At 41.9% G+C, this 24,352-nt stretch overlaps 1 protein-coding gene across 2 annotated transcripts in view; it reads left to right on the top strand.

Annotated features, from left to right (window-relative positions):
* LOC108442174 (phosphoinositide 3-kinase regulatory subunit 6) overlaps positions 1-18,163 on the top strand; it is a 45,840-nt gene extending 27,677 nt beyond the window's left edge. For both annotated transcript variants that reach the window (XM_037536376.1, XM_017722084.2), the window contains 12 exons: positions 1,216-1,363; positions 2,973-3,059; positions 4,582-5,035; positions 8,593-8,686; positions 9,905-10,018; positions 11,825-11,932; positions 12,256-12,358; positions 12,966-13,036; positions 13,949-14,039; positions 14,904-14,956; positions 16,718-16,824; positions 17,675-18,163. In XM_037536376.1, the coding sequence (XP_037392273.1) occupies positions 1,216-1,363; positions 2,973-3,059; positions 4,582-5,035; positions 8,593-8,686; positions 9,905-10,018; positions 11,825-11,932; positions 12,256-12,358; positions 12,966-13,036; positions 13,949-14,039; positions 14,904-14,956; positions 16,718-16,824; positions 17,675-17,831 (1,587 nt within the window). In that variant the 3' untranslated portion in view covers positions 17,832-18,163. The remainder of the gene's footprint in view (positions 1-1,215; positions 1,364-2,972; positions 3,060-4,581; positions 5,036-8,592; positions 8,687-9,904; positions 10,019-11,824; positions 11,933-12,255; positions 12,359-12,965; positions 13,037-13,948; positions 14,040-14,903; positions 14,957-16,717; positions 16,825-17,674) is intronic.
* Positions 18,164-24,352: the final 6,189 nt, after the last annotated feature.

The raw sequence follows: 24,352 nt of genomic DNA, 5'->3' as shown, positions 1-24,352 counted from the left end.
GTAATGCTAACATTGGCTAGGCTGTGGGTTAGCAAACTATGGTCGCTATAGTTGCTGCTGTGTAGCTAACCAGCTGGCAATAGCTGTCACAACCACATTCCACAGTGCGGCTTCACTTCGTCTGCCAGGCCTGCTGGTCTCGCTTAGCGATGGGCTAGGGGGTAACAGCACAGTGCATGCATGAGTTAGTCAGCACTCCAAAGAAGTGGTTCAGTTTAAAGTCTTTTTAAGAGAAGAAATGTTTCCGCTGGTCTGTTTTAGGTTCATTGTGTGTGAGAACTTTTATGGTGAAGGGAGTGGTGGGTTTTCTGTAGTAGAGCAGAGGGCTGTGCTTTTAGCTATTAATGCTGAAGAGGTGTTTCTTCCTGCCATGTTTGGTGCTGTTTTCAGCTAATTTATGTAAAACTGCATGTGGAGAACCCTGAACACTACAGTATTTTGCAGGATGCCTTCGTTGCTAGGCTAAATTTTGCCAAAAAAGAAAAAAAAAAATGTAAAATCAAATACCCACCCAACAAACATACATCCAAATAGTTGAATCCGGCCCCAAAGAGGGTCCTGTTATGAGCAGAAGGTGGGAGCGCTGTGAAAGGCATGTGGAGTTTATTTCCAGATTCAAAAAGAGGAGCAGGAAGAAACGGAGAGAACAGCCGCGGACATCCACGCGACAGACTGCACGCTGTCCACACATCTGTGTGTGTGTGTGTGTGTGTGCACGCACTGTTCTGCAGCTGTGTGTGCATGTGGTCTTGCTCATATTTGTTTGCATATCTCTGCGTGTGTATTTAACCCTGTGTGTGTGTGTGTGTTCCTATCTTGCTCTACTTGTGAGGACCACATGTCCTACATGAGATTTGCAAACCTGCAGAATGTTCTCAATTAAATGAGTTGTTTTCACCACAAATTACAAGTTTTGGAAAAACTTAAAAAGCAGAAAAATTGCGTTTGGGATACTGAGGTTAAGGTTATGGTTTTTGGTGTATTATTATTTGGTTACAGAGTAATAATAAATTTATACAAACACATCACAAGTATAGCACGGTTGTATATATATATATATATATATATATATATATATACAACTGTGCTATACTTGTGATTTATGTGTGTCTGTGTGTAACTGTGTTCGTGTGTAGGAGCTGGAGGATGCGGAGTGTTATTTTGGGTTCGGTGTGTGTTTAACTGTGTGTGTGTTGTCTGTGTGTGTGTGCGTAGGAGCTGGAGGATGTGGAGTGTTATTTCGGGGAGGTGTTGGCGGCTGTAGAACAGAGCGCTGCAGACTGTAAGAATGAAGACAGTCAGAATCACCTGATCAAAAAACTACAACAGCTCTACACTCAGGTGCTGCTCAGCACTGGGAAAGGTACAGCACTGTTCCGTTCTGCTCTACTCTATTCGGCTCTGTTCTCATGTATTGACTGTTTGCAAAATTCTTAGAAAGTCCTGCTCTGGTACCTTAATAACTTTCAAGACATTCCACCATCGTGTGTGGTATGACAGCATTTGTGTTGAGCTGCTGGTGATAGAACCTCTAATGCTTTTAATCATCTAGTCATCTTAGTCATTTCAGAAGTAGTTCACATTGCACAGTTACCAAATAAGTGAACAGAGTGAGGATTTTCAAGCCGTCATTCAGTAAATGCCACTAGACAGGAGTGCGATGATAGTCATGATATCTATAATAGTCATGTGACCCTTACATTAACTGAGCTTTGTTTAGGCTCAATAAGGTTTGTTTTTTAAGAGGCTGGACTGGCTTCCTATTCACCAGCTTCTCGACAGTCCCCGTTCTGCGATTTGCCCTCTTAATGAACTCCCACACCACCAGTCAGTGAGCCTCTAAATATGAACAGGTGGAATGTGTTTATCTATTTGTCCAGACATGGATTAGAAATTTTGACATGTCAGATATACAGTATCATCATATTACCGCCATACCACTCAGGCCTGAGTGGAGCGTTTAAAAATATCACTCATTCAAACCATCTTTGCAAGATGTTCAGCGCAGACATGAAGGTTTGAGAGCCAACAAAGTGCCAATGTAGGCCGATTTTAATGCGGCAGGTTTTCATGTCTGATGTGGAGGAGGTTTTGGTGGTAGGAGCTGCCCCTTCAGATGAGCTAATGGAGCTACACTCGTATCATACCGTTTGCATGCTTAAATGGTTCTCTGCATGGTGAAATGGTTCTTCAGAACAATGGAGAGCGTGTTGTATATGGTTCTATATAGAAGCTTTTTGAAAATGGTTCTATATAGCACCAAAAGGGGTTCTCTTCTTACTAGTTTGGCACCCTGTATAGCACCCTTTGGGTGTTATACAGAACCAACACATTCTCCATTAATCTGAACAATCATTTCACCATGCAGAGACACCATTTGAGCATTCAAATGGTTCTTTGAGTGTTCACGGCTCTGTAAAGAACTGCTGTCTTTACTAAAGAACCCTTGAAGAAACGCTTTCAAAGTGTAGACAGAGGTGTCGCCCTAATCAGCTGAATACAGAACCGCGAGTTGTTTTGAGGAGCTCAAATTTAATTAGTCAAATAAAGGAACGTTCAGAGTCGACTTTGATTGGCTGAAAGGCTTGTCAATCATAATTTTGCAAATGGTCAGTTTTTTTCTGTAATATTTTATGCACATTAATTCTTTTTTTATTTTATTTAATAATATTGCATTTTGTTCTTTTCAGTTCTATTCTGTTCTAAAATGTTCTACTTTATTTCATTCTAGTTCAAGCTGTTTCATTTTTTCTCTTCTGTAGTATTTTAAAGAACTCTCACTCGCTCACACTCCCACTCCCTCACTTCCTCACTCTCTCACTCACTCTCTCACTCCCTCACATACAAGTAACACACGCATGCACTCCTCCAGAGAGAGAGTGTACTATTTATGATCTTTTTTCTCTCGGGGAAGGAAGTGTTATAGAAGTGGTGTTTGGGTTTGGTGTCAGTGTGTCGCTCCTGTTTTTCAGATCCATTGTCCCGCGGCTCGCTGGCCGACGTTCCGCTTCCCTGTCCGGACATGAGCTTCCACATGTGGTGGGAGGAGGAAGAGCTCTGTGAGTGGGATCTCTTTCGGAAACGTTTGTGTTTGTTTGTGTGTGTGGAGATCTGTGTAAACTGTGTGATTGATGTTTGAGCCTCACACTGTATGATGTCCATTTATTTGTGTCCACCTCCTCCTCCAGCGTTTCTTCTGTAATGAAGGGTGTCAACAGTGAGTTTGTGCCGCAGTAACAGCCTCTGCTCTTTTGGAAAGGCTTCTACATGTTAGAACATTGCTGTGAGGGTTTGATTGAGCATTAGTGAGGTCAGGTACTGATGTTGGATGGTCAGTTCTGGATCACTCCAGCTCATCCCAAAAGGTACTAGATGGAGCTCCATCACTCCAGAGAACACAGTTCCACTGCTCCACAGCCCAATGTTGGGGGGCTTTATACCCTTCTAGCCCAAGCTTGGCATTGGACATGGAGATGTGCTGCTTTAAAGCGTCCCATTCTGTTGGTTAGTGCATTTTTATGGAGAGTATGCAAACTGTGTCAGCGATGAGTGACCTTAAAGTAGCACATCTCATCAGAACGATGTCTGGATTGGCTGTATTCTGTATGCAATTACATCTTTTATGCCTCCTAATTAAGCTGCTTAAGAGAACAGCAAGACTGTGTAAAGCTGCATCAATGTGAAGGGTAACCCTGTCAGACCAGACATGATCTATTAACAAGAGCATCTATGTTTAAGCATCAGAGGTTTATGGGCTAAACGTAGACTCATTAGTGTGGGATCGAACTGAGAGTGAAATTTCCACACCAATGCAATGGCATGTAAAGGTGGAGCTCACAGTAGGGGGCGCTGATGCACTCATCAACAAGAAGTTTGTCGGTAACTCATGGATGTAACGTAATGTGGTATTTACCGCTATTAAAGCGACACTGTTGAAGGCGTGTCCAGGTGTGTTTAAGTGCTCCTGTAATACAATTTTGTGTCAACATATCGCTGTTGGAAGAAAACATTGTACCTCCATAATGGTAACTTAACTTAAAACCATACTAAGTCAATGGACGTTTTTCCAAGTCATTTTGGGCTCTTTCTTTTAGTCCAATCATCAAGAAATTTACATACAATGTAAAGGGTAGCAGGCATTTTCAAATTACATCAAAAACTGAGAAATGACAAAAATAGAGATACGAGGTTTTGTTCCGACAGCAGCGATATGCTGTCAAATATCTTTTAAAGATAATATTTACATTTATATTTATGGCATTTTGGCTGACGCTCTTATCCAGAGCAACTTACAATTTGATTGTTTTACACAGGTAGGCGTAGTGTTAGGTGGTGTTAGGAGTCTTGCCCATGGACTCTTATTGGTATAGTGTAGGGTGCTTACCCAGGTGGGGGATTCAACCCTAGCCTACAGCGTAGAAGGCAAAGGTGTTACCCACTACATTAACCAACCACCATCATTATAATATCATCATAAAATGGAATTACTAAGCGCAATATGATGTTCACGGGTGTTAAGTGTTGGGCTTTTTCGTGTCAGATCTTTCTCACTTCCAAACTCACCATATCTTCCGTCCTCAGGGAGAGAGCTCACCAAGTTCATCCGCTCCAGCTCCTTCTCGGACAGTTTCTCTCTCTCCCCGGACGATTTTGACCTCCCCGACCTGGCGACGGATCTGGACTCAGAGATGCCACGTCACTCCATCATGTCCACGGACAGCGGGATTGAGCGGGACATGCAGCCGGCTGAGAGCTCGGACACAGAGTGGGGTGGAGGGAGGAGCGTGAGAGCGGATGCAGGGCAAGTCCGTCTGTCCAGGCGTGGAGGGATGAAGGTGAAGCCCTCGGTGACGGACAGCATGGCTCTGATGCAGGACGCTCTGGAGGACACAGCGGGCAGCAGGAGGACGCTGCAGAGGAAAGCCGGTCAGAGTAACACGCTCCTCCAGCAGCAGCGCCACTTCACTGCAAACATTGTGGTGATGGGGGATGACCGCGTCGTAGGACGACTTGCTAGAGCCTACTACTGGCTGAGGTGAGTGAAAGACCCTGTGTCTCCAGCTTATAGACTCACCTTTAGGGGTCCAGTTCACAAAAGTGTTTTAGAAAAGAAAACCTTCTTTAATGTCTGGTTTTTCAGACCATGCCTTAATCATTTGGTGGTAGGATGAGGGAAGGGAGAACTTTGAGAACTTGGGCTGGAGTTCTGGGGAGCTTCTGCCTGTAGTTAGAAGGCCAGACCCCCTCATAGCTGTAGCTGGACTGATGTAGGACTGAGGAACGGTGGGAATGGGGTGGCAGTAGAGACGATTAACCTTTCGTCACGGGAACAGAAGATGAGGATGTGAATTTTTAGGGTGTTAGATTGGATGAAGGAGGAGTTTCAGTCGTTATTCTCCCCCAAACTTCATTGTTATTCTTCAAATAACTTCTTAAAAGTTTTCTGCTTTTCTTTTCTTAAGAATAATTCTAAGAAGAAAATATTATGTTTTTAAATGTTTTCTTAACAGACAGACTTACAACAGACTCATAGTGATCGCAGGCTGTAAGAGTTGACACAGTAGGCAGAAAAAATCTGAAGAAAATCGTTGAGATTATATTAAGAGAATATTTGAGAACTTCTTTAATTTTCTTTGAGAATAACATTTGAGATTTCTTATGAGCTTCTTAGTGGGTTGTTTTTAAGAAAACGTTCATGAATGCAGCCCCTGATGTTTCTTAATTAAACTTTGAGGTCGACTGAAGAGGCCATTTCTGGCCTTTAGCCTGCTCTTATCAATTAAAGGGCTCATATTTTAAGTGATACTTCTTTAATCCCACAAACGAGGAAATTCCATCTCCGTATTGAACCCATCCGTGAAGTGAAACACCACATACACACTAGTGAATACACACACACTAGGGGGCAGTGAGCACACTTGCCTGGAGTGGTGGGCAGCCCTATCCACGGCGCCGGGGAGCAGTTGGGGGTTAGGTGTCTTGCTCAAGGACACCTCAGTCATGGACTGTGGGATCTGGGGATCGAACCGGCGACCTTCCGGTCACAGGGCCAGTTCCCTAACCTCCAGCCCACAACTGCCCAAATTGAGCTTTTCTTTTACTTGTCTTATATAGTTTCGTTTTTTTTTCCCAAGTTCACTCATGATGTTTATGTAGTTTTCAAAAACAGCCACAATTCATTTCTGTGTGATCATTTATCAACCACTTTTTATCTCTTGGAAGTAAACAGGCTTTTTAGTTTCCGTGCCTGTAAGACTGATAAATGCAAATGATCTCTCTTTTGATTGGCTGCCCAGGGGCCATGTTTACGAAAGCTTTCTTAAGAAAGAACTTCTTTTGTGAATCCAGTCCCTGGAAGGCCAGGGTGTCCCCCAGCTTTTGATGGGTAGTGTAGTGGTCTCACATTGGGTTGTTGGTTTCTGCACGAAACCAATATGAAAACCTTCCTCTTCTGACTTCTGTTTCATTAAGGTTCAGCTGAGACCACAGTTCACCAGAGTCACTCACTCACTAAGTTACTCACTCAACTGCAGGACATTCGCGTTAGTACAGGGCTGTCAAACTCAATCATTAAAAAGGCTGTATTAAAAATCTCAATACATTTTTATTTTATTTTTACTCAACATTTTGCCATGACCCCAACTGGCCACTGTTTATTCAAACTACACTAAAACCATCAGGGCAAAAATAGCCATTGAACACTTGCATGATTCAAAAATAAATTTAAATAAAACATGATTTTATATAAAACAGTAGACTAAATTATCTGCAGATAACTGCTAAAGCTCTAAGTGTCCTCAATGGTCAGTAGGTTTTTTTTTAAACTGCCCATTCGCTTGAAATGGACACCTGACATTGTTTTATTGGGGTGCTGTCCCATAGATAGCTGTTGGGAAGGGGGTCGGGAGCACACATGCAGTATACTGGCAGCTGTAGTGAAGCTCATGGTGAAATGGGCTAATACTAATAGACAATGAAAATAACTTTGCAGGCTCAGTAGGATGACTGACTTGCCCCGTGGGCCTTGTGTTTGACACATGGGCTTTAGTAAGTACTTAATGAGTACAAATGAAATGAGTAATAAGCCTGGAGTTTAATAGGATAAACTGGCATCTCACTGAATCGGTTTCGAGCTTTTTATGTGTATCTTATGTGTAGATAATGGCACTTTTTAGTCTAATGTTTTATAGTAATGATGATACATATTAGTCTAATATATAATCATCTCCAAAATGGTAACTTTACAGGAGAAAGACAAACAAACTTTACTTTTAATGTAAGTCAATGAAACCCAGCAATTCTGGGTCATTTCTTTTGGTCCTTCATGAACTTTGCCCATAAGGACAACAGGCGTTTTCAGTTTATGTCAAAAACAGAGATACAGGGTGCTGGACTAGTACTGATGAGCTCAGTCTACCAGTAAGTGTCTTTATTAGGTGCATCCTGTGCTCATATGAAATCATATCACGAATTGATAAATGTAATCTTCACAGAATGACAGTCACACTAAAGAACAGGACTGCTGGCGTGCAGCGTGCCTGCGCTCAGAGGCCTTTAAAGGTCAAGGAAGTCGTCAGAGGAGTTTGCACAAACACTGCTGTGGCTTTCTGGTTTCAGTACCCACAGATTTCCCCCAACTGCGTTGCTTTCAATCTGGGTACATAACAGAGAGGTGCTGGTGCCGAATATATACATTTGGGAAATTCCTGACACAAACCTAACCTGAAATTACCGCCTCTAATTATAATATGGACTGAGGTGACTATATTTACGTCACGATATGCTTGTCTTGCAAGTCTTTAGTACTTCAATACGTGATCAATTACAAAGAGAATATAATTAGTGCTGTTTAGTTGGATTTACTTCATAAAACACTGAATAAAAATCTCTGTATTCATAGTTTTCAAAGTGGTTTTATTTTATATGGATGGTTTTGGCTGTTTCAATCATCGAACCTCAGATAAAAGAAATAATGTGATGTAGCGGTGAGCGATATGGATAATATCATATCACAATACTTATTTTGACACACGGACACGAGCGTGCCTTATTTACAGTGAGCCATCAAAAAGTTTGGGTACAATGATTTTTGTTCCACATTTCACCTTTAATGCATTAAAACCAGTTAAATCAGGCTCGGTATGTTCTCTTTCTTATGATAAACTCCTGCTTTGGTGTTTTGCTTAGAGACGCAGCTGCAGCCCTCGCCTGTGGTTGTTTATAGTGTCTATGGAAGGGCTCCATGACTAATACCAAAAAAGTTCCTCTGCAGGAAAAAGCAGAAGAAACCCCATACCAGCTCTGCTCTCAGCTTTTCCCTCTTTTGCTTCTTTTGAGCGCGCATGCTTCCTCAGAACAGAATGTTCTCTTTGGTGATCTGTGCTGTTGTGTCTGAGCAGGAAAATGCATTCTGTTGGAATTCTGTTACTCCACACTGGCTCTCTGTGACGCTCCAGCCTGAACCTAAAGGGCCATGACAGTCCGGCTTGGACTACTGCAGAAAAAAGGAACGAATTCTTCATGTTCCTCAGCAGATTCTCACTATCCTGTTCCTGCTCTCAGAAGCCTGACTATCTTTCCTCTGCTTAACAGAAAAAGAGAAGCGCGGAGGCTATTTCTAACCAAGAAGGTCAACATCAAGATGTTCTACATCCCTGTAACCACGCAGCCCTCCAACCCAGCCACGGTAAAAACTGCCAACCTACACACACACACACACACTGCCGGTTTCCATGGTGCACACACTTCTCAAAGCCAGTTCATCAAAATGAGTAATGAGTGATAACTGGCCACTTTATCAGAAACCCCTTCCTCGTACTTCCACTCACTGGCCACTTTATCAGAAACCCCTGCCTTGTGATTTCACTAATTGTTCATTTTATTAGAAACACCAGTATTGTAGCTTCACTATATGAGCATACGGTTGCAGATTGTAGCTCATCTATTGCTGCATAATTTATTGTTTCACCATTTTACCTCTTATATTTTGAACATTTAGTGCTAAATTGCATAATGAACCCCTTAAACTCTAGGGGTCTGTGTTATACTTCAGTTCCTCACATTCGTGACCATAATGAGCGTAGTTACAGAATACCTTTACACTGAATATGCACTAAAGAAAAAGGCTTAAGATTAATAAGTAAATAATAACCTACTTATATTATACACTATGGTATAGCTATAGGTATATTGTAGCCTATAAAAGTCCACAAAACTCAGTCATTTAACCAGATATTTGGTGGGAAAATAGTGTAAGCGAAACAAAAGGGGACACAGACTAGCTGCTAGAACCGACTCACCCTCTCAGCTCACTCAGCTCTGACAATTACAGCGCAACACAGCCTAACCCAGCCCTGCCTTCAAAATAAGAGTCCCTGAACATGACCTGAAACAGACCTGCTAACGTTTTTTTTCTTTTTTTTAACTGCACAGAACAGCGACGTGACTGAGGTCACAATATCTTTATATATTTATCTAAAGGAAGCTTCACTGGTGGGGTTTCCCTGCCATGAATTCCCCACACCCTTGGGTGGTTCCTCTTGGGTTCTTCAGTAAAGACAGTGGGCTCACATTCTCCAACATCTTCCTAGGTTTTTGCTTAAAAGTGTTCTTGAGAAAAGTTCCAAGAAAAAGTCTACAACAGATTCTTAAAGCGCAGAGCTGTTCTCACTTCTGTGCTCTCGGGTGTGTGCAGAGAACAAACCCTAAATAAGAAAACCCTGGTGAATGACAGAATCTTCGTATAAACGGCTTAAATCGATTTTAAAAAGAAATTTCTTAAGAACAGTTGGAGAACAAGGCCTATTGTTCCCTGTTATTCGTTTTTAAGAGTAAGGGCTGAATTAGAAAACCCTGTGTTTGCTTCGACCACTGTAATGATTTCCCCACTCTGTTCTGTCTGTAGGACGTGCTGAACTCTAACCCGTGTGTGCTGGGGTCGTATCTGGGGATGGTGGATCCATGGTACGAGTGTAACATCAGCAGCCTGGGCCTCATGATCCCAAAACTCGCCGCAACGGTATTAATTTCATATTTCCTCCGGACTCAGAAGAGCCATTTCAAATCAAATATGAGCTTTTGGGTTACGTCATATTTGCATTGCAAGCTTCGTTGCTCAAATCTGATATTTCGCTCAGATCTGATCTCTCTGACATTATGGTTCACACTCATTTAGATAAGTGACTCAAACTGAGAAGTTGTAGAGAGGAGAGTTACCGCTCTGTAATGTCTTCTGGGTTTCTCAAACACTAGTCCAAGCCAGTCCACAATGAATGGGTTAATAGGGAGCACTTGAAAATAATCATAGTTTATAAATGATTAAACATTTTTAGTATAAAAGAATATAAAAATTTCCTGAACACAGAACAGCATAAAACTTTGTAACACAGCAGTTATTCTTTAATGCTGTGAACTCGAGTTATAGTAGTTTAAAACAGCTCCTCATTTACGTTCATGAGATCAGTGAGCACAAACAGCCAGTGAGCTACTCCACTCGCCAACCAATCAGCACTCAGTAGCTGTAATGCCAGCCAATCAGCACTCAGTAGCAGTAATGCCAGCCAATCCGCACTCAGTAGCTGTAATGCCAGCCAATCAGTGCTCAGTAGCAGTAACGCTGGTGTCCTGCTGCCCAAAACCCATTTGGTGTAGAAAAAGGAAACATACAGGTGTTTTTACAGCTTTTTTAGTGAAATACATCCTTCTACTTTCTAAAATGAAAGAAAACCTCTGGGTGAGAGATTAGAAACTATTTTAACTTTTGCTTTTTAGCCATTTAGATTCACCCCCCCCCCTTCCCAATTTGATCGCGAGCGACCTCTGCTGTTTTGATGTCATGTTTTTGATGTAATGGGGGAAATAGGAAGAAGCCAGACTCCTCATAAACCGGCTCTGACTCAAATCTGTCTTTAATGTGAACCAGTCAGCGTCCTGAAAACGAGTGTATCTGCACATCCTAATTAGAACCATCACATGAATTAATAAGCAAACAAACTAACGAGCAGAACTAGCCTTCGCTGTGAAGATAATTAACTCTGATCAGCACTGCTGCATTATCAGACCCTGCTGCTATGTTAACACTGCATGATGGCGCATGCACAGTGGAAAAACAATCATTCAGATCTGAGCGTCTCATTAAGGTCACATGGCCATGAATCGGGTGCGAATCTGATCTAAGACCACATATGAAAGTGGCACAGGTCAGATTTTAAAAGATCAGATTTGTGCATCCACACAGCTCTGAAAACATCAGATCTGAGTCACATTAGAGCAGAACAATCGGATTTGTATCACGTCAGTCTGGTAAATGGAACACAGCCATTAAGAATGCCAGGCCGTTATTCTGGTTGGCAAGCTGTAACTCTGACTGTGTTCTGATAGAGCTCGTCTGTCTCATCACCGCTGCTCCAGATTCAGCCCACCAGGTGGATACAAACCACCACACACACACACACACACACACACACACACACACACACACACACACACACACACACACACACACACACACACACACACACACACTGCTAGTGCTTATACCCCATCAGTTAGTGTGATGTTAACTGCATGTTTGCCTCAAAATGTGTGGAGCTGATAAATGACATGATTGTGTGGTTTCTGACACTGTATAACTCTATATATACTGATATCTATAAACATGAACCAAAATACATTAGTATAGCTATTTTTGCCAAGTTCATAGAAAACCTTCGCCATCACTTCATATCTTTAAATGTGTGTGTATATGTATGTGTGTATGTGTGTGTGTGTGTGTGTGTGTGTGTGTGTGTGTGTGTGTGTGTGTTGTGTATTTCCCCCAAATCAGTGTGACCTAAGCAGGCCGCATGAGCCCAACCCTTTTCTGGCTGATGTAATTTCCTACTATGTGAGGATGGGGCAGCAGCCGGTCTACTTCGCCATCTACTATGTAAAAGTGAGAGAGCTCAGACTCTGTTCTTCATCACAAACACACACTGCCCTGCAGAGCACAGCTCTAGAATTCAACACTAGCCAAACTAGAGCAGCCCTGCTCACTGTAGCCAGAATATCACAGTATTTAATGCTCATGTTCACTCATTTCACAGTAAAATACTGTATTCATCATTTTATTGTTTAACTCTAAGATATTTTCTGCAATAACACATTAGATAAAGTTTCGATCGTCTCTGCTGCAGTTTTGAAAAATATTTTCAATATGCTTCATTAACATTTCATTGTTGTTGTCCTGTGTGTGTGTGTGTGTGTGTGTGTGTTAAGATCGTGTTTTCCAACCTGACCAAAGAGCCGGTGGAAGAAGTCTTCCTTTCTCGCCTCGATATCGATTTCCCAGAGTTTAAAATGCATCACAGGACGGTTAAAGGTATCAGTGATTCTGTGTGTATTTGTTTGTGGACTGTCACAGTTTTGTGCGCTTGCCTGTTTACCATTCGTAGCTGGTGAGGTTATAAAACTCTTAAGCTCTAAAGGCCTGTACATGACTCTATACTTCAGTTCCCCACACACTGGACTACAGAACTCACACACAGGTTCATACCAGCTACTGAATAATTTATAGCAGATATTGAATAATTCATAATAGTATATAATATATACCATTGCGTGTATAATAGTATACACTGAATAATTCCTAGTTGATAAGGAATAAATCATAGTAGATACTGAACAATTCTTAGTAGATACTGAATCATTCATAGTAGATACTGAACAATTCTTAGTAGATACTGAATCATTCATAGTAGATACTGAGCAATTCTTAGTAGTTATTAAATAATGCAAAATAAGTGAACACAGTCGATGTTCTTTATTGTCTGTTTCCGTTTATGTTGTTGCAGTGCTACAGTTCTTCTAGTGATTTCTTCACTAATTAATGACCAATAATTCTGTGATCTCTCTGTCAGATTGATAAACCAGGCTCTGTAATAAAGTCAGTCAGAGTTGTGTCCTGACTGCCTCTCTTCCTCCTACAGAAATGTCCATGAGACAGAAGAAGGCTCCAGTGGAGCTGTGTGGCGCTCTCATCTCCCTCAACTACACGAAGGTCAGCTGAACTCCACTCCACTCAAATCAGACTACACTCCCCGGCCACTTTATCAGAAACATGTCCCTGGCAGAGCCACCTTACTGGGGTGCAGTTAAAGCATTGCTCCACCCAGTGGTGCAGTACAACATAATACAGTTACAAATCCAAACCTGGAACTCTCAGTACCTTGCTGAAGTCCCAGTGGCATAACAGGACTGTGAAAGAAGTTCTCTCTGACCTCTGTGATTTCGATTTGAGGGAGCTTTAAATCCTAATTTACTTTTTACGCTTAGCATTCGGTTCTTAGTTGGAGTCACAGAGAGGTTCTGGATAGCTAGAATGTTTTTTTGTTCGTTCCCTGTGTTGAGCTCAAAATGCTTCATAAGCAGTCTTCATAGAAAAGGGTGTTTCAGCCTTTCAGTGTACAAAAAACATGCTCTGAGTTCCGATGTAAGCAGCTGTTAGTATTTCATTTCTTTTTATTTCATAGTGAATTTGTATGCTTTGCTATTTGCTTAAAGGAGAGGTTAGTTCGATTTCTGTCCACACATACAAAAAAAGTCAGTACTATTAATAATAGTTTATTGCTTCTGAAATCAGCGTGATCTCCAACAGCTTCATCAACCATCACATTTTATGTCAGCATCAATGGGGTTGACCTCCATTCTGGAGCTGTTCTGCCTCTGCTATGAAATTAAGGTCTACGTTATGTCATTATGGACTGAGGAAGTGAAGTGTGGACCAACTGATGGGTCATTAGAGTCTCTTACTCATTGTTGACCCAGGGCTTATGCTCTTCCTAACTGGTCATTTCAGGCTGGGGTTTTCGCTTTTCTGAAGTAGATGGCTTCTGAGTGGCTGCTCTCGAGTGTGTTTTCTCTCACTGTCCATCCATTACAACGCTCATGATCTCTTTTTTTTCCATCTCAGGTGTCGCTAAGCAACAGAGAAGCAGAAAAAGGTCTTTCTCTGCGGACCACCGGAGTTCAGATTTCAGCGATACCCACCAACAGAACGGAAGGTAGGTCTCCAACCTGTGACACAACAGAGGCTACACGACTTCAGGTTTTTGAAAGTTGACCGTTTTATGGTGATATAAATGATGGTTAACGTTGACTAATCACTGATGATGTCATGAATTAAACAGAAGAAAAAGCAACATTCCTTGATAGCCTTCAGGAAACCAGAGATACGGACCCTGAAATCACCAGGCTCCTCACCTGTTGTCGTCTCTGAGGCGTTGTTAGTTTCATAATCACGTGATCAGCGACTAGTCAAAGTCAAAGTTCTTCCACTGGAGCCTGTGCCTTAAAATCTTTGTGATAATCCAGCCCAGAAACACAGTACAAACATTTCCTGAATCTGTGGAGTCGCCCTTTCATTCCGTCTTATCACGAGATCATTCATGACCATCATCGGCCTTTCACCATGTGGAATTGGTGGATTCGTGTGTCCATATGCATTCTGTGTGAAACTGACAAATGGACATTCAAGAAATCACTCAGGACTGACCATCACTCTGGAAACCCTTCATACTTCATTCAGTCCTCATTGGAGACACATGTGAAATGGCCTGCAGAGAGTTCACAGCTGCTGAAGTTGCTGCAGCAGTTTTGGAAAGTAGTGATGAAGATAACGGAGCGTTTTGATATGAAAATATGAGAATCATCTTATGTGAAGAGCCTTTAAAGGAGACTTAGTGGACTAGTCTGTGCAGCACCTACTGCACACACAGCAATCACACACACACACACACACACACACACACACACACACACACACACACACACACACACACACACACAGGAGGGAGGTTAGAAAGAAGATTAGAGAAACTGACTTTATCAGTATGATGTACTGTTTTTCTTTTATTCAACTCTTTCAGATCTGAACTGTCTGACGGTGGAACTGAGCAACACGAAGACCAAGTGCAGCTCGGTGAGACTGATTGACACTACATTGGGGGTTCCTGAGGAAAGAAGTGATTCTATATAGAACCACAAACACTCTAAGAATGTTTTGCATGCTTCAATAGTTCTTTGCATGGAGAAATGGCTCTTCAGATTGATGGAGAATGTGCATGGTCCTTTTGAAAATGGCTCTATATAAGCTCCAAAAGGGGCAAGCTTGATTTCAAATCCAGGGGTGGGCAACATGTGGCTCCTCTTTTACTGCCCTGTTGTGGCTCCAGAGCAGAATTCGGTTTTTAAAGATAAAGTCAACATAATCCTCCTTTGCAGTAAAATAAAGCTCTGCTGATCTTTCTAACACAGTTTTAACAATAAACGCCTGAGTTAATTCACCCTTTAACGCTGAAGAACAGTGCAGACTGCTGCAACACAAACAACAATCTGCCCTAGATAGTAGCTAATGACAAGATAAAGAGAAAGATTTAAGACGGACATTGATAATTTGGAGACAAATGGACTTATTTGCGTTCATAATCACTCCGCTTAGTTTCCTGACATGTTTAATCTGCAAGAGAAGCTGCCAAACCCTAAAACGTTGCAAGGCTGAAGTCAGATTCTCATTCATCAGCTTCTTGTTTTTTCCTGTTCTACCTTACATGGTGCAGGAGTTACATTCTGTACCAGAATTCATTTCTTGAATGGGAAAATTTGAACAAGAAGATGGCAAACGAGAAGCTGACTTCTACTTTTGGAAAAGTTTCCTGTTGGAGATGTGAGAAAAGCTGAACTAAAGCTTAAAGCAGAGCAAAGTCAGTCTCTGTTTCCGGGGATATAAAACGTTCCGTACCAGTACGTTAGCATAAACTGAGACACATTTACAGCCAAGACGGTAAAACAGACATAAGACACAAGATTTTTTTCCAACAACAATCATAAAATACGGCAACTGGAACTACTGAGGTTCACTGAAAACTGAACTGAGTCTAATGTGGAATTGTTACACGGCAGTAAGGTGTCCTGTGGCTCCATCTCCACTCACAACTTTGTCAGAATGCTCTGAAATAAAACTTCTGCTCTGATTAGTATTGAAGAGTTGAATTATACCACTTTTTAAAATTTCGGAGTAATTCAGTGGTTGAGATGTAAACAAGGTGATGGGAACAAATTGATGGGGGTCGTGATATAGATAAATATAAATGTAGCCATTTGATTTATTCAGCAGGGTCAGAGTTAGGTTGAGGAAACTGTACCTGAGTCTTTCTGTTTTGAATGTCTAAACTACAAAACGCATAAAACCACCAAGCCTTCATCAGAGAAACAGTCGGGATTTTTTCAGACGTAAATTAGAAGCTCTTTCCTGTAACTGCTTTGATGTCTACAGTCATCAGTACATAACTACTTAAATGTCTTTACATAAGTCACTACACAGTTACACAATGCAGGACATTTACGTGTGGTTTCCGTTTGGTTTGGACAGGTTCCAGTCTGCACATCTGACTTTTTTTATGTTTGTTTCGATGACAAAAACATTACAGAGAGCACCTGCAGTAGAAAGCATCAAAATTAGAGTCGCATCTGTACAAATCCGACTGGAACCGCATTCAGATGTGATTTGGATCCAATTAGCAAAAATCAGATTTCATGTGGTTCTTTGCTGTCCAGACTATCAACAATCCACCTGGATATAATCTGGACATGCTAAAAATCAGATCTGGCAGTGTGAACAAGAAAAGGGGAAGCAGACATTCAGAGCAGCAGATCTGATGTTTTTAACGTTTGCTTTGTGCAGGGTTCTAAGATCAGAACATGCAGCCTGAGGTTAAAGACTCCAGAGAGGACGGGCTTCAGCGTGTGCCTGGACAAAGACCTGCGCAGAACCTTCCGGGATGTTCAGAGGTGAGGGGTCATCCCCTACATCAGCAGATCTGTGATCATAAAATCTCAGTATATCATCAAAAGCTTGTGGACACCTTATCAATACAAATGATCGTGCTTCATTTGCTAGTTTGTAGTAACTGACCACACCATCATACTGGCCGTGAGGCTAATCGGGTTTAATTAAAGGATCTCAAACACGTGAATGTTTGTCTCAGTGTTAGTCAGGGAACCTCCTCCATAAAAGTAGTAAGAAGAAGAAGTAAGAACTTGCAGATAAAAGTTTTTAAGTGAGCTGAACACCTTATTTTGCCTTATTTTGCAACTTTTTTTAAGTTTTCAAACATAAAATTGTGTCCAACCTATTTTATTTTTAATTTCATAACTAAATTACTTTTTTAGTAGTTTATGTAACCAACATATATGGTTGGATGGTTGCACCATCTGACATTTTTAGACTTATAAAGGCAAAAAAAGAGACTATAATGAATTTCCCATAGATGCACTGGAAATTAGGTGTTGAATAATGTAATACATATGTATTTCTTCACGTATCATGTGTAATGCGTTTTCTTATAATAATAATAGACTTGAACACAACAAATGCACACATTTCGCTGGACAGCGACGATACACACAGTATTAACACAGAGCTGCTTCATGATAAACTGAACCTGCTCAGGGAGTTTCATACTTCACTGAAAAGTAACAATGACTGATAATGTCATACATCATCCAGAACATTTGAGAAGAAAGCAAAGTGTCCTCAAACTTTGATCTCATCACGAACTGATATTTTCATGATGAGATCAAAGCTCCTCACAGACTGATTCAGATGGTTCAGGTTCATCTCTTTCCTCCTCCTTTGCAGCATTGAGATCGAGCCGTGTAAAGATCCTGGATACTACATTCAGAAGTCAGTGATGTCCAAGTTCACGTCAGAGGAGGACGTGGACACAGGACTGAGCAAGCTCATGAACCGAGGGCTCCCTCTCCCCATCAACACCTTTGCAGGCATCATCCCCTGACCCGAGCGACTGGACTTTGGTGGACCTTTAGCTGACCGGTGCCATGTTCACGCTGCATTAGTTACCTGGACTTAAAGGGAGCTCAGACACTGCAGTGTGTTCGGTGTACTCTACCTATCGGATAGTTAGAGTACACCGAACCACATCAGATAGGTAGAGTACTCTACCACACGGCTGGTGTGCGGATTATTCACAACCCGCACACACACTCATCCCTTTGCCTCTCGAAGAAGATGTTTAAGTTGGAGTTCTAACACTAAAACAGTTTCACTGAGTCTCAGATGGGATTAAAACGCGATCTGTGTCGTCTTTCTTACAGATTACTGACATTATACAGTCCAACTCCACTTTATTACAAGCCATTCAATACTGCTTAAAATGCCTACCTTGTGTTTCTATGTACTGGCCATTATATTAGAAACACCTGTCTTGTGCATCTACTCACAAGCCACTTTATTAGAAACACCCACCTTGAGCTTCTGTTAACTGGCCACTTTATTAGAAACACCCACCTTGTGCTTCTGTTAACTGGCCACTTTATTAGAAACACCCACCTTGAGCTTCTATTAACTGGCCACTTTATTAGAATCACCCACCTTGTGCTTCTGTTAACTGGCCACTTTATTAGAAACACCCACCTTGAGCTTCTATTAACTGGCCACTTTATTAGAATCACCCACCTTGAGCTTCTATTAACTGGCCACTTTATTAGAATCACCTACCTTGTGCTTCTGTTAACTGGCCACTTTATTAGAATCACCTACCTTGTGGATACACTCACTGGTCATTTTATCAGAAACACTTACCTTGTTCTTCTATTAACTGGCCACTTTATTAGAAACACCTCCCACTGTATAGGTGTGCATTCAGAGACTGTGGTCCATCTGACGCTGCCCAGTTTATCAGCCGTTCTGCTCCATTCATCACTGGTCAGTGTCTGACCGCACGGCAGCTGTGGACCACATATTATTTGAATGAGAGTTTCTAATAGATACAATTGACGTATCAGTTGGCTAATAGTATTGGCTGATAGGGGTGCACAGACTAGTCGACATGTCAACTTTAAAGCTTTATTGCAGAGCAGCTATCTTGATTTCGACTAGTCTAGGATCATGTGATTATGACACTAACAACATGGATGCCTCAGAGACAACAGCAGGTGAGGAGTCTGGTGGTTCCTTGGTCCGTATATGCGGTTTCCTGCCATCTCCGTCAATCTACAATGCTTCAGACCTCAGATACTGAACGTTGTTTCCTGAAGACTACAGTAATAAGTCCTGTATGGTTAGAGAGGGAGCATAACTCCCTGTAATCCTGTTAAGTTTAAAGTTAGTTACTCTCATTTTTCTAAATTTCTCTGGCTCTCCGGATCTCCGGGTGCAGGCGAACGTCTCAGCAAGGCCTCCTAGGGTGCGCCCAAAATGAATACACATTTGCAAGGTCGGTGTCTCTGGTTCCCTGAAGGCTACCAGGGCAATCCAAGGGTCACTAGAAAGGGCGCATCACGCTCTACTCACCTGTGGAGTTTGTCTTCATCTTCAAACTTGCTTGTTGAAAAGCATTCGCTTCTCCTCACGACGTCATCAGTTATTAGCCAAAGTCGCTTCATCACAAAACTGTCAACTTCAAAAAATCTGAAGTCTTGCAGCCCCTGTTGGCCAATATGGAGGTTCCACCATGGATATACATTCCTAGATGTCGCGTTGTTTTCTGTTCTCTGTCTGATGTGATATGTCTGCACATCCGCCATGCTGGATCGGTCAATATCCGCTTGTGAACAAATTCAATTGTATTGAGAGACGATGAGTCTCAGGATGAAATTGGCCACAAGTTCCTTATTACTCAACCGATTTTCCCCAAATTTGTTTTGTTTTAATCCTCAGACACAGTTAAATCTAGGCTGCGCAGATTATTTTAATAACTGATCGTGCTAATTAGCCATAAGACCAGCAGAACAGTGTTCAGTCTGCGCCTGACATTAAAAACGAGAGTTTACTGCTTTAATCTTCATACACACAAAAACAAAATAAACCCCCCAAAACACAGAAAGAAGGACGAAGCTGAAGTCGACTTCCTATTCACCAGCTTCTTGTTCGAGTTTTCCCCTTCCGCCTTAAATGGTACAGCATTTATTTTCTGGTGCCTGAAGCTGCACCATTTAAGGTGGAATGGGAGACTTCAAACAAGAAGCTGGCGAATAAGAAGAAGCTGACTTCATGTTCGTGTAAGGACCTACTAACATTAATCTATTTTGAATACACAGATTAAGGAACGCTATGAGTTAAATCACCAAACACACAGCCATATCTACACATAAACACCACACAAACATGAGTGTGTATCACTGCGTTCCCTCCGTTATATAATCCTATCTCACTATCTGAGAGAAATATTCTTTAAATAGTGTCATTTTGGACAGTATCTTTCTTAAAGTGCCGCTCTGTAATGGAGCAAAATACTGTCCAGAAGTGATGATGATAGTCCCAAAATGGTGGTGCCGTCGAGGTTTTGGGCTGGACCCAATGCGGCATCTTGGTATGTTTATCTATGGGTTCCGCTGAGTTATCTGTATTGACTAAATTTTGCATAAATACCCATAATTAGTAACTTATTATAATGAGCCTCTGTCAGAAAGTTAAAGGTTTCTTTAATCCAGACCTCACTGTTAGCATACAGAGGTCATGTTATAGTACAATAACATGTAAATATAGTATATAGTACAAATAAATGAAGTAAAAGGATAAAATACATAATAGAAACCGAAACCGTTAAGAATCCAGAGTAGCTCTGCCCCCATGATTCAGTATTTGTAGACTGTTAAGACTGTTGGTGAATCTTAGTGGCTTCCAGCTCCGTATCGTTCACTGCTCTGTGGATCTACTGGAGTGTACATTTTAAAATCTATAAAATAGGTATAAAATGTGAAGAAATCCATTTTCACCTCAGTCAGGCCTTTCTGTTTCTAATGAAGTGGACAGTGGGAGTGAACATGCACCGCCTCCTTCCCTGTGCGGCATGTGTGGTTCTGTAAAGTGTCCTTGCTCTGCAGCTTTTACAGTGCAGCTGAACTTCCTACAAAGGCAAATTTGCTCCCATGCAGTGAAATGTGCTCATATATGCTACAGAACATAATAAAGGGGAATTCCACAGATGTTTCAAGATTTCTGTATAGTTTGGTGGTAGAGATGTGAACATAGTGATTGACCGGTTTGGTGTGAAATGGTTCAGATGTCTTTACAGTGGTGGTGATAGGAACCAGGGGTTGCCATGACTACAACACACATATAGACATTTTACTTACTATCTAAAACCACCAGTGAACCTACACGTGTCTTGTTAGTTTACATGGAATGTTGATGATGGGAAAATAGCGGAAAATTTAAAATAATAAGCTTTCTTTGCGGGCTATTTTACCTCACAGCATCTTGCATGTGTCCCTCCACCATGAATATGGTTTAAGGCCAGAATCTTCTTAAACTATCATAAAGTCTCAGACATCAGGCAGTGTATTAATAACCATTTCATGTAATAACTTTCTGTGAGAGGTGGACGTCGGGTTCGTTTCTCTAGAACAGCATTTCACACCAAACCACTCTGAATGACTCTGTTTACATCTTGACCATTTAATTAGGCAGAATGTCTGACAAATGTCTGGAGTTTCCCTTTAAGCAGTAAATCTGAGTGAGTGTGTGATATTGTAGTGGCCGCTCGGTGTTGGTGGCTTATTCTGTGGGATCTTCTGGCTCGTCTTTCTTTCTGTGCCGGGTGTTCTGAGGACTTTCCTGAGCAGGTGCTTCATTTTCAGGAAGGAACAAACTGGACCTGAATGATCAAAAACCATTTAATCCCCGAAGATCTTCTCAGTAAGGAGGGAGGTGTTACACTATAGTGGTGGGTTTATAATGTCAGTTTTCATGATGACAGATCTGATTCTGTACCAGCACACTATTTTCTCCTGATTTGTAATATTTGTAAAGTAATTGATTGAATTTATATTTTTGTATTTACCTAGATACTTCAAAATGTTGCCCTTCCAAAGTAGGACAGTGGCTTCTCTGTCTGATCCATAAAGTACATGTAAAAGTTACCTGTTTCTTGTTGTCTTTGTGCTCAGACATGTTATCAGAATTATGAGAGGCTGTTTAGACCAAAATCCTAAATAACCTCTCACACTCACTATCAAAACCTCTAATACTCACCATTAAATCTCTCATGCTCACCATCAAACCTCTCACACTCACTATCAAAACCTCTAATACTCACCATTAAATCTCTCATGCTCACCATCAAACCTCTCACACTCACCATCAAACCTCTCACACTCACCATCAAACCCTCTCACACTCACTATCAAAACCTCTAATACTCACCATTAAATCTCTCATGCTCACCATCAAACCTCTCACATTCACCATCAAACCTCTCACACTCGCCATCAAACCTCTCACACTCACAATCAAGCCTCTCACACTCACCATCAAACCCTCTCACACTCGCCATCAAATCTCTCACACTCACAATCAAGCCTCTCACACTCACAATCAATCCTCTCACACTCACCATCAAATCCTCTCACACTCACCATCAAACCTCTCATACTTGCCATCAAACCTCTCACACTCACCATCAAACCTCTCATACTCGCCATCAAACCTCTCACACTCACCATCAAACCTCTCATACTCGCCATCAAACCTCTCACACTTACCATCAAACCTCTGACACTCACCATCAAACCCTCTCACACTCACCATCAAACCTCTCATACTCGCCATCGAACCTCTCACACTCACCATCAAACCTCTCATACTCGCCATCAAACCTCTCACACTTACCATCAAACCCTCTCACACTCACTATCAAACCCTCTCATACTTACCATCAAACCTCTCATACTCGCCATCAAACCTCTTACACTCATAATCAAACCTCTCACACTCACCATCAAACCCTCTCACACTCACCGTCAAACCTCTCACACTCACCATCGAACTTCTCACACTCACCATCAAATCTCTTTTACGCTCACCATCAAACCTCTCACACTCGCCATCAAACCCTCTCACACTCACCATCAAACTTCTCACACTCACCATCAAATCTCTTTTACGCTCACCATCGAACCTCTCACGCTCACCATCAAACCCTCTCATGCTCACCATCAAACCTCTCACGCTCACCATCAAACCTCTCACACTCACTGTCAAACCTCTCACTGTCAAACCTCTCACGCTCACTATCAAACCTCTCACACTCACTGTCAAACCTCTCACACTCACCATCAAACCTCTCAGACTCACTGTCAAACCTCTCACTGTCAAACCTCTCACACTCACCATCAAACCCTCTCATGCTCACCATCAAATCTCTCACGCTCACCATCAAACCTCTCACACTCACCATCAAGCCTCTCACGCTCACCATCAAACCTCTCACACTCACTGTCAAACCTCTCACTGTCAAACCTCTCACGCTCACCATCCAACCTCTCACACTCACTGCCAAACCTCTCACACTCACCATCAAACATCTCACACTCACCATCAAACTTCTCAAACTCACCATCGAACCTCTCACACTCACCATCAAATTTATATTTTTGTATTTACCTAGATACTTCAAAATGTTGCCCTTCCAAAGTAGGACAGTGGCTTCTCTGTCTGATCCATAAAGTACATGTAAAAGTTACCTGTTTCTTGTTGTCTTTGTGCTCAGACATGTTATCAGAATTATGAGAGGCTGTTTAGACCAAAATCCTAAATAACCTCTCACACTCACTATCAAAACCTCTAATACTCACCATTAAATCTCTCATGCTCACCATCAAACCTCTCACACTCACTATCAAAACCTCTAATACTCACCATTAAATCTCTCATGCTCACCATCAAACCTCTCACACTCACCATCAAACCTCTCACACTCACCATCAAACCCTCTCACACTCACTATCAAAACCTCTAATACTCACCATTAAATCTCTCATGCTCACCATCAAGCCTCTCACACTCACCATCAAACCCTCTCACACTCGCCATCAAACCTCTCACACTCACAATCAAGCCTCTCACACTTACCATCAAACCCTCTCACACTCGCCATCAAACCTCTCACACTCACAATCAATCCTCTCACACTCACCATCAAACCCTCTCACACTCACCATCAAACCTCTCATACTTGCCATCAAACCTCTCACACTCGCCATCAAACCTCTCATACTCGCCATCAAACCTCTCACACTCACCATCAAACCTCTGACACTCACCATCAAACCCTTTCACACTCACCATCAAACCTCTCATACTCGCCATCGAACCTCTCACACTCACAATCAAGCCTCTCATACTCGCCATCAAACCTCTCACACTCACCATCAAACCCTCTCACACTCACTATCAAACCCTCTCATACTTACCATCAAACCTCTCATACTCGCCATCAAACCTCTTACACTCACAATCAAACCTCTCACACTCACCATCAAACCCTCTCACACTCGCCGTCAAACCTCTCACACT

The sequence above is a fragment of the Pygocentrus nattereri genome, chromosome 30, assembly GCF_015220715.1.
Source record: "Pygocentrus nattereri isolate fPygNat1 chromosome 30, fPygNat1.pri, whole genome shotgun sequence".
Taxonomy (NCBI): Eukaryota; Metazoa; Chordata; class Actinopteri; order Characiformes; family Serrasalmidae; genus Pygocentrus; species Pygocentrus nattereri.
The sequence above is the reverse complement of the archived record's forward strand: the minus strand, read 5'-3'. Positions and strand labels throughout refer to the sequence as shown.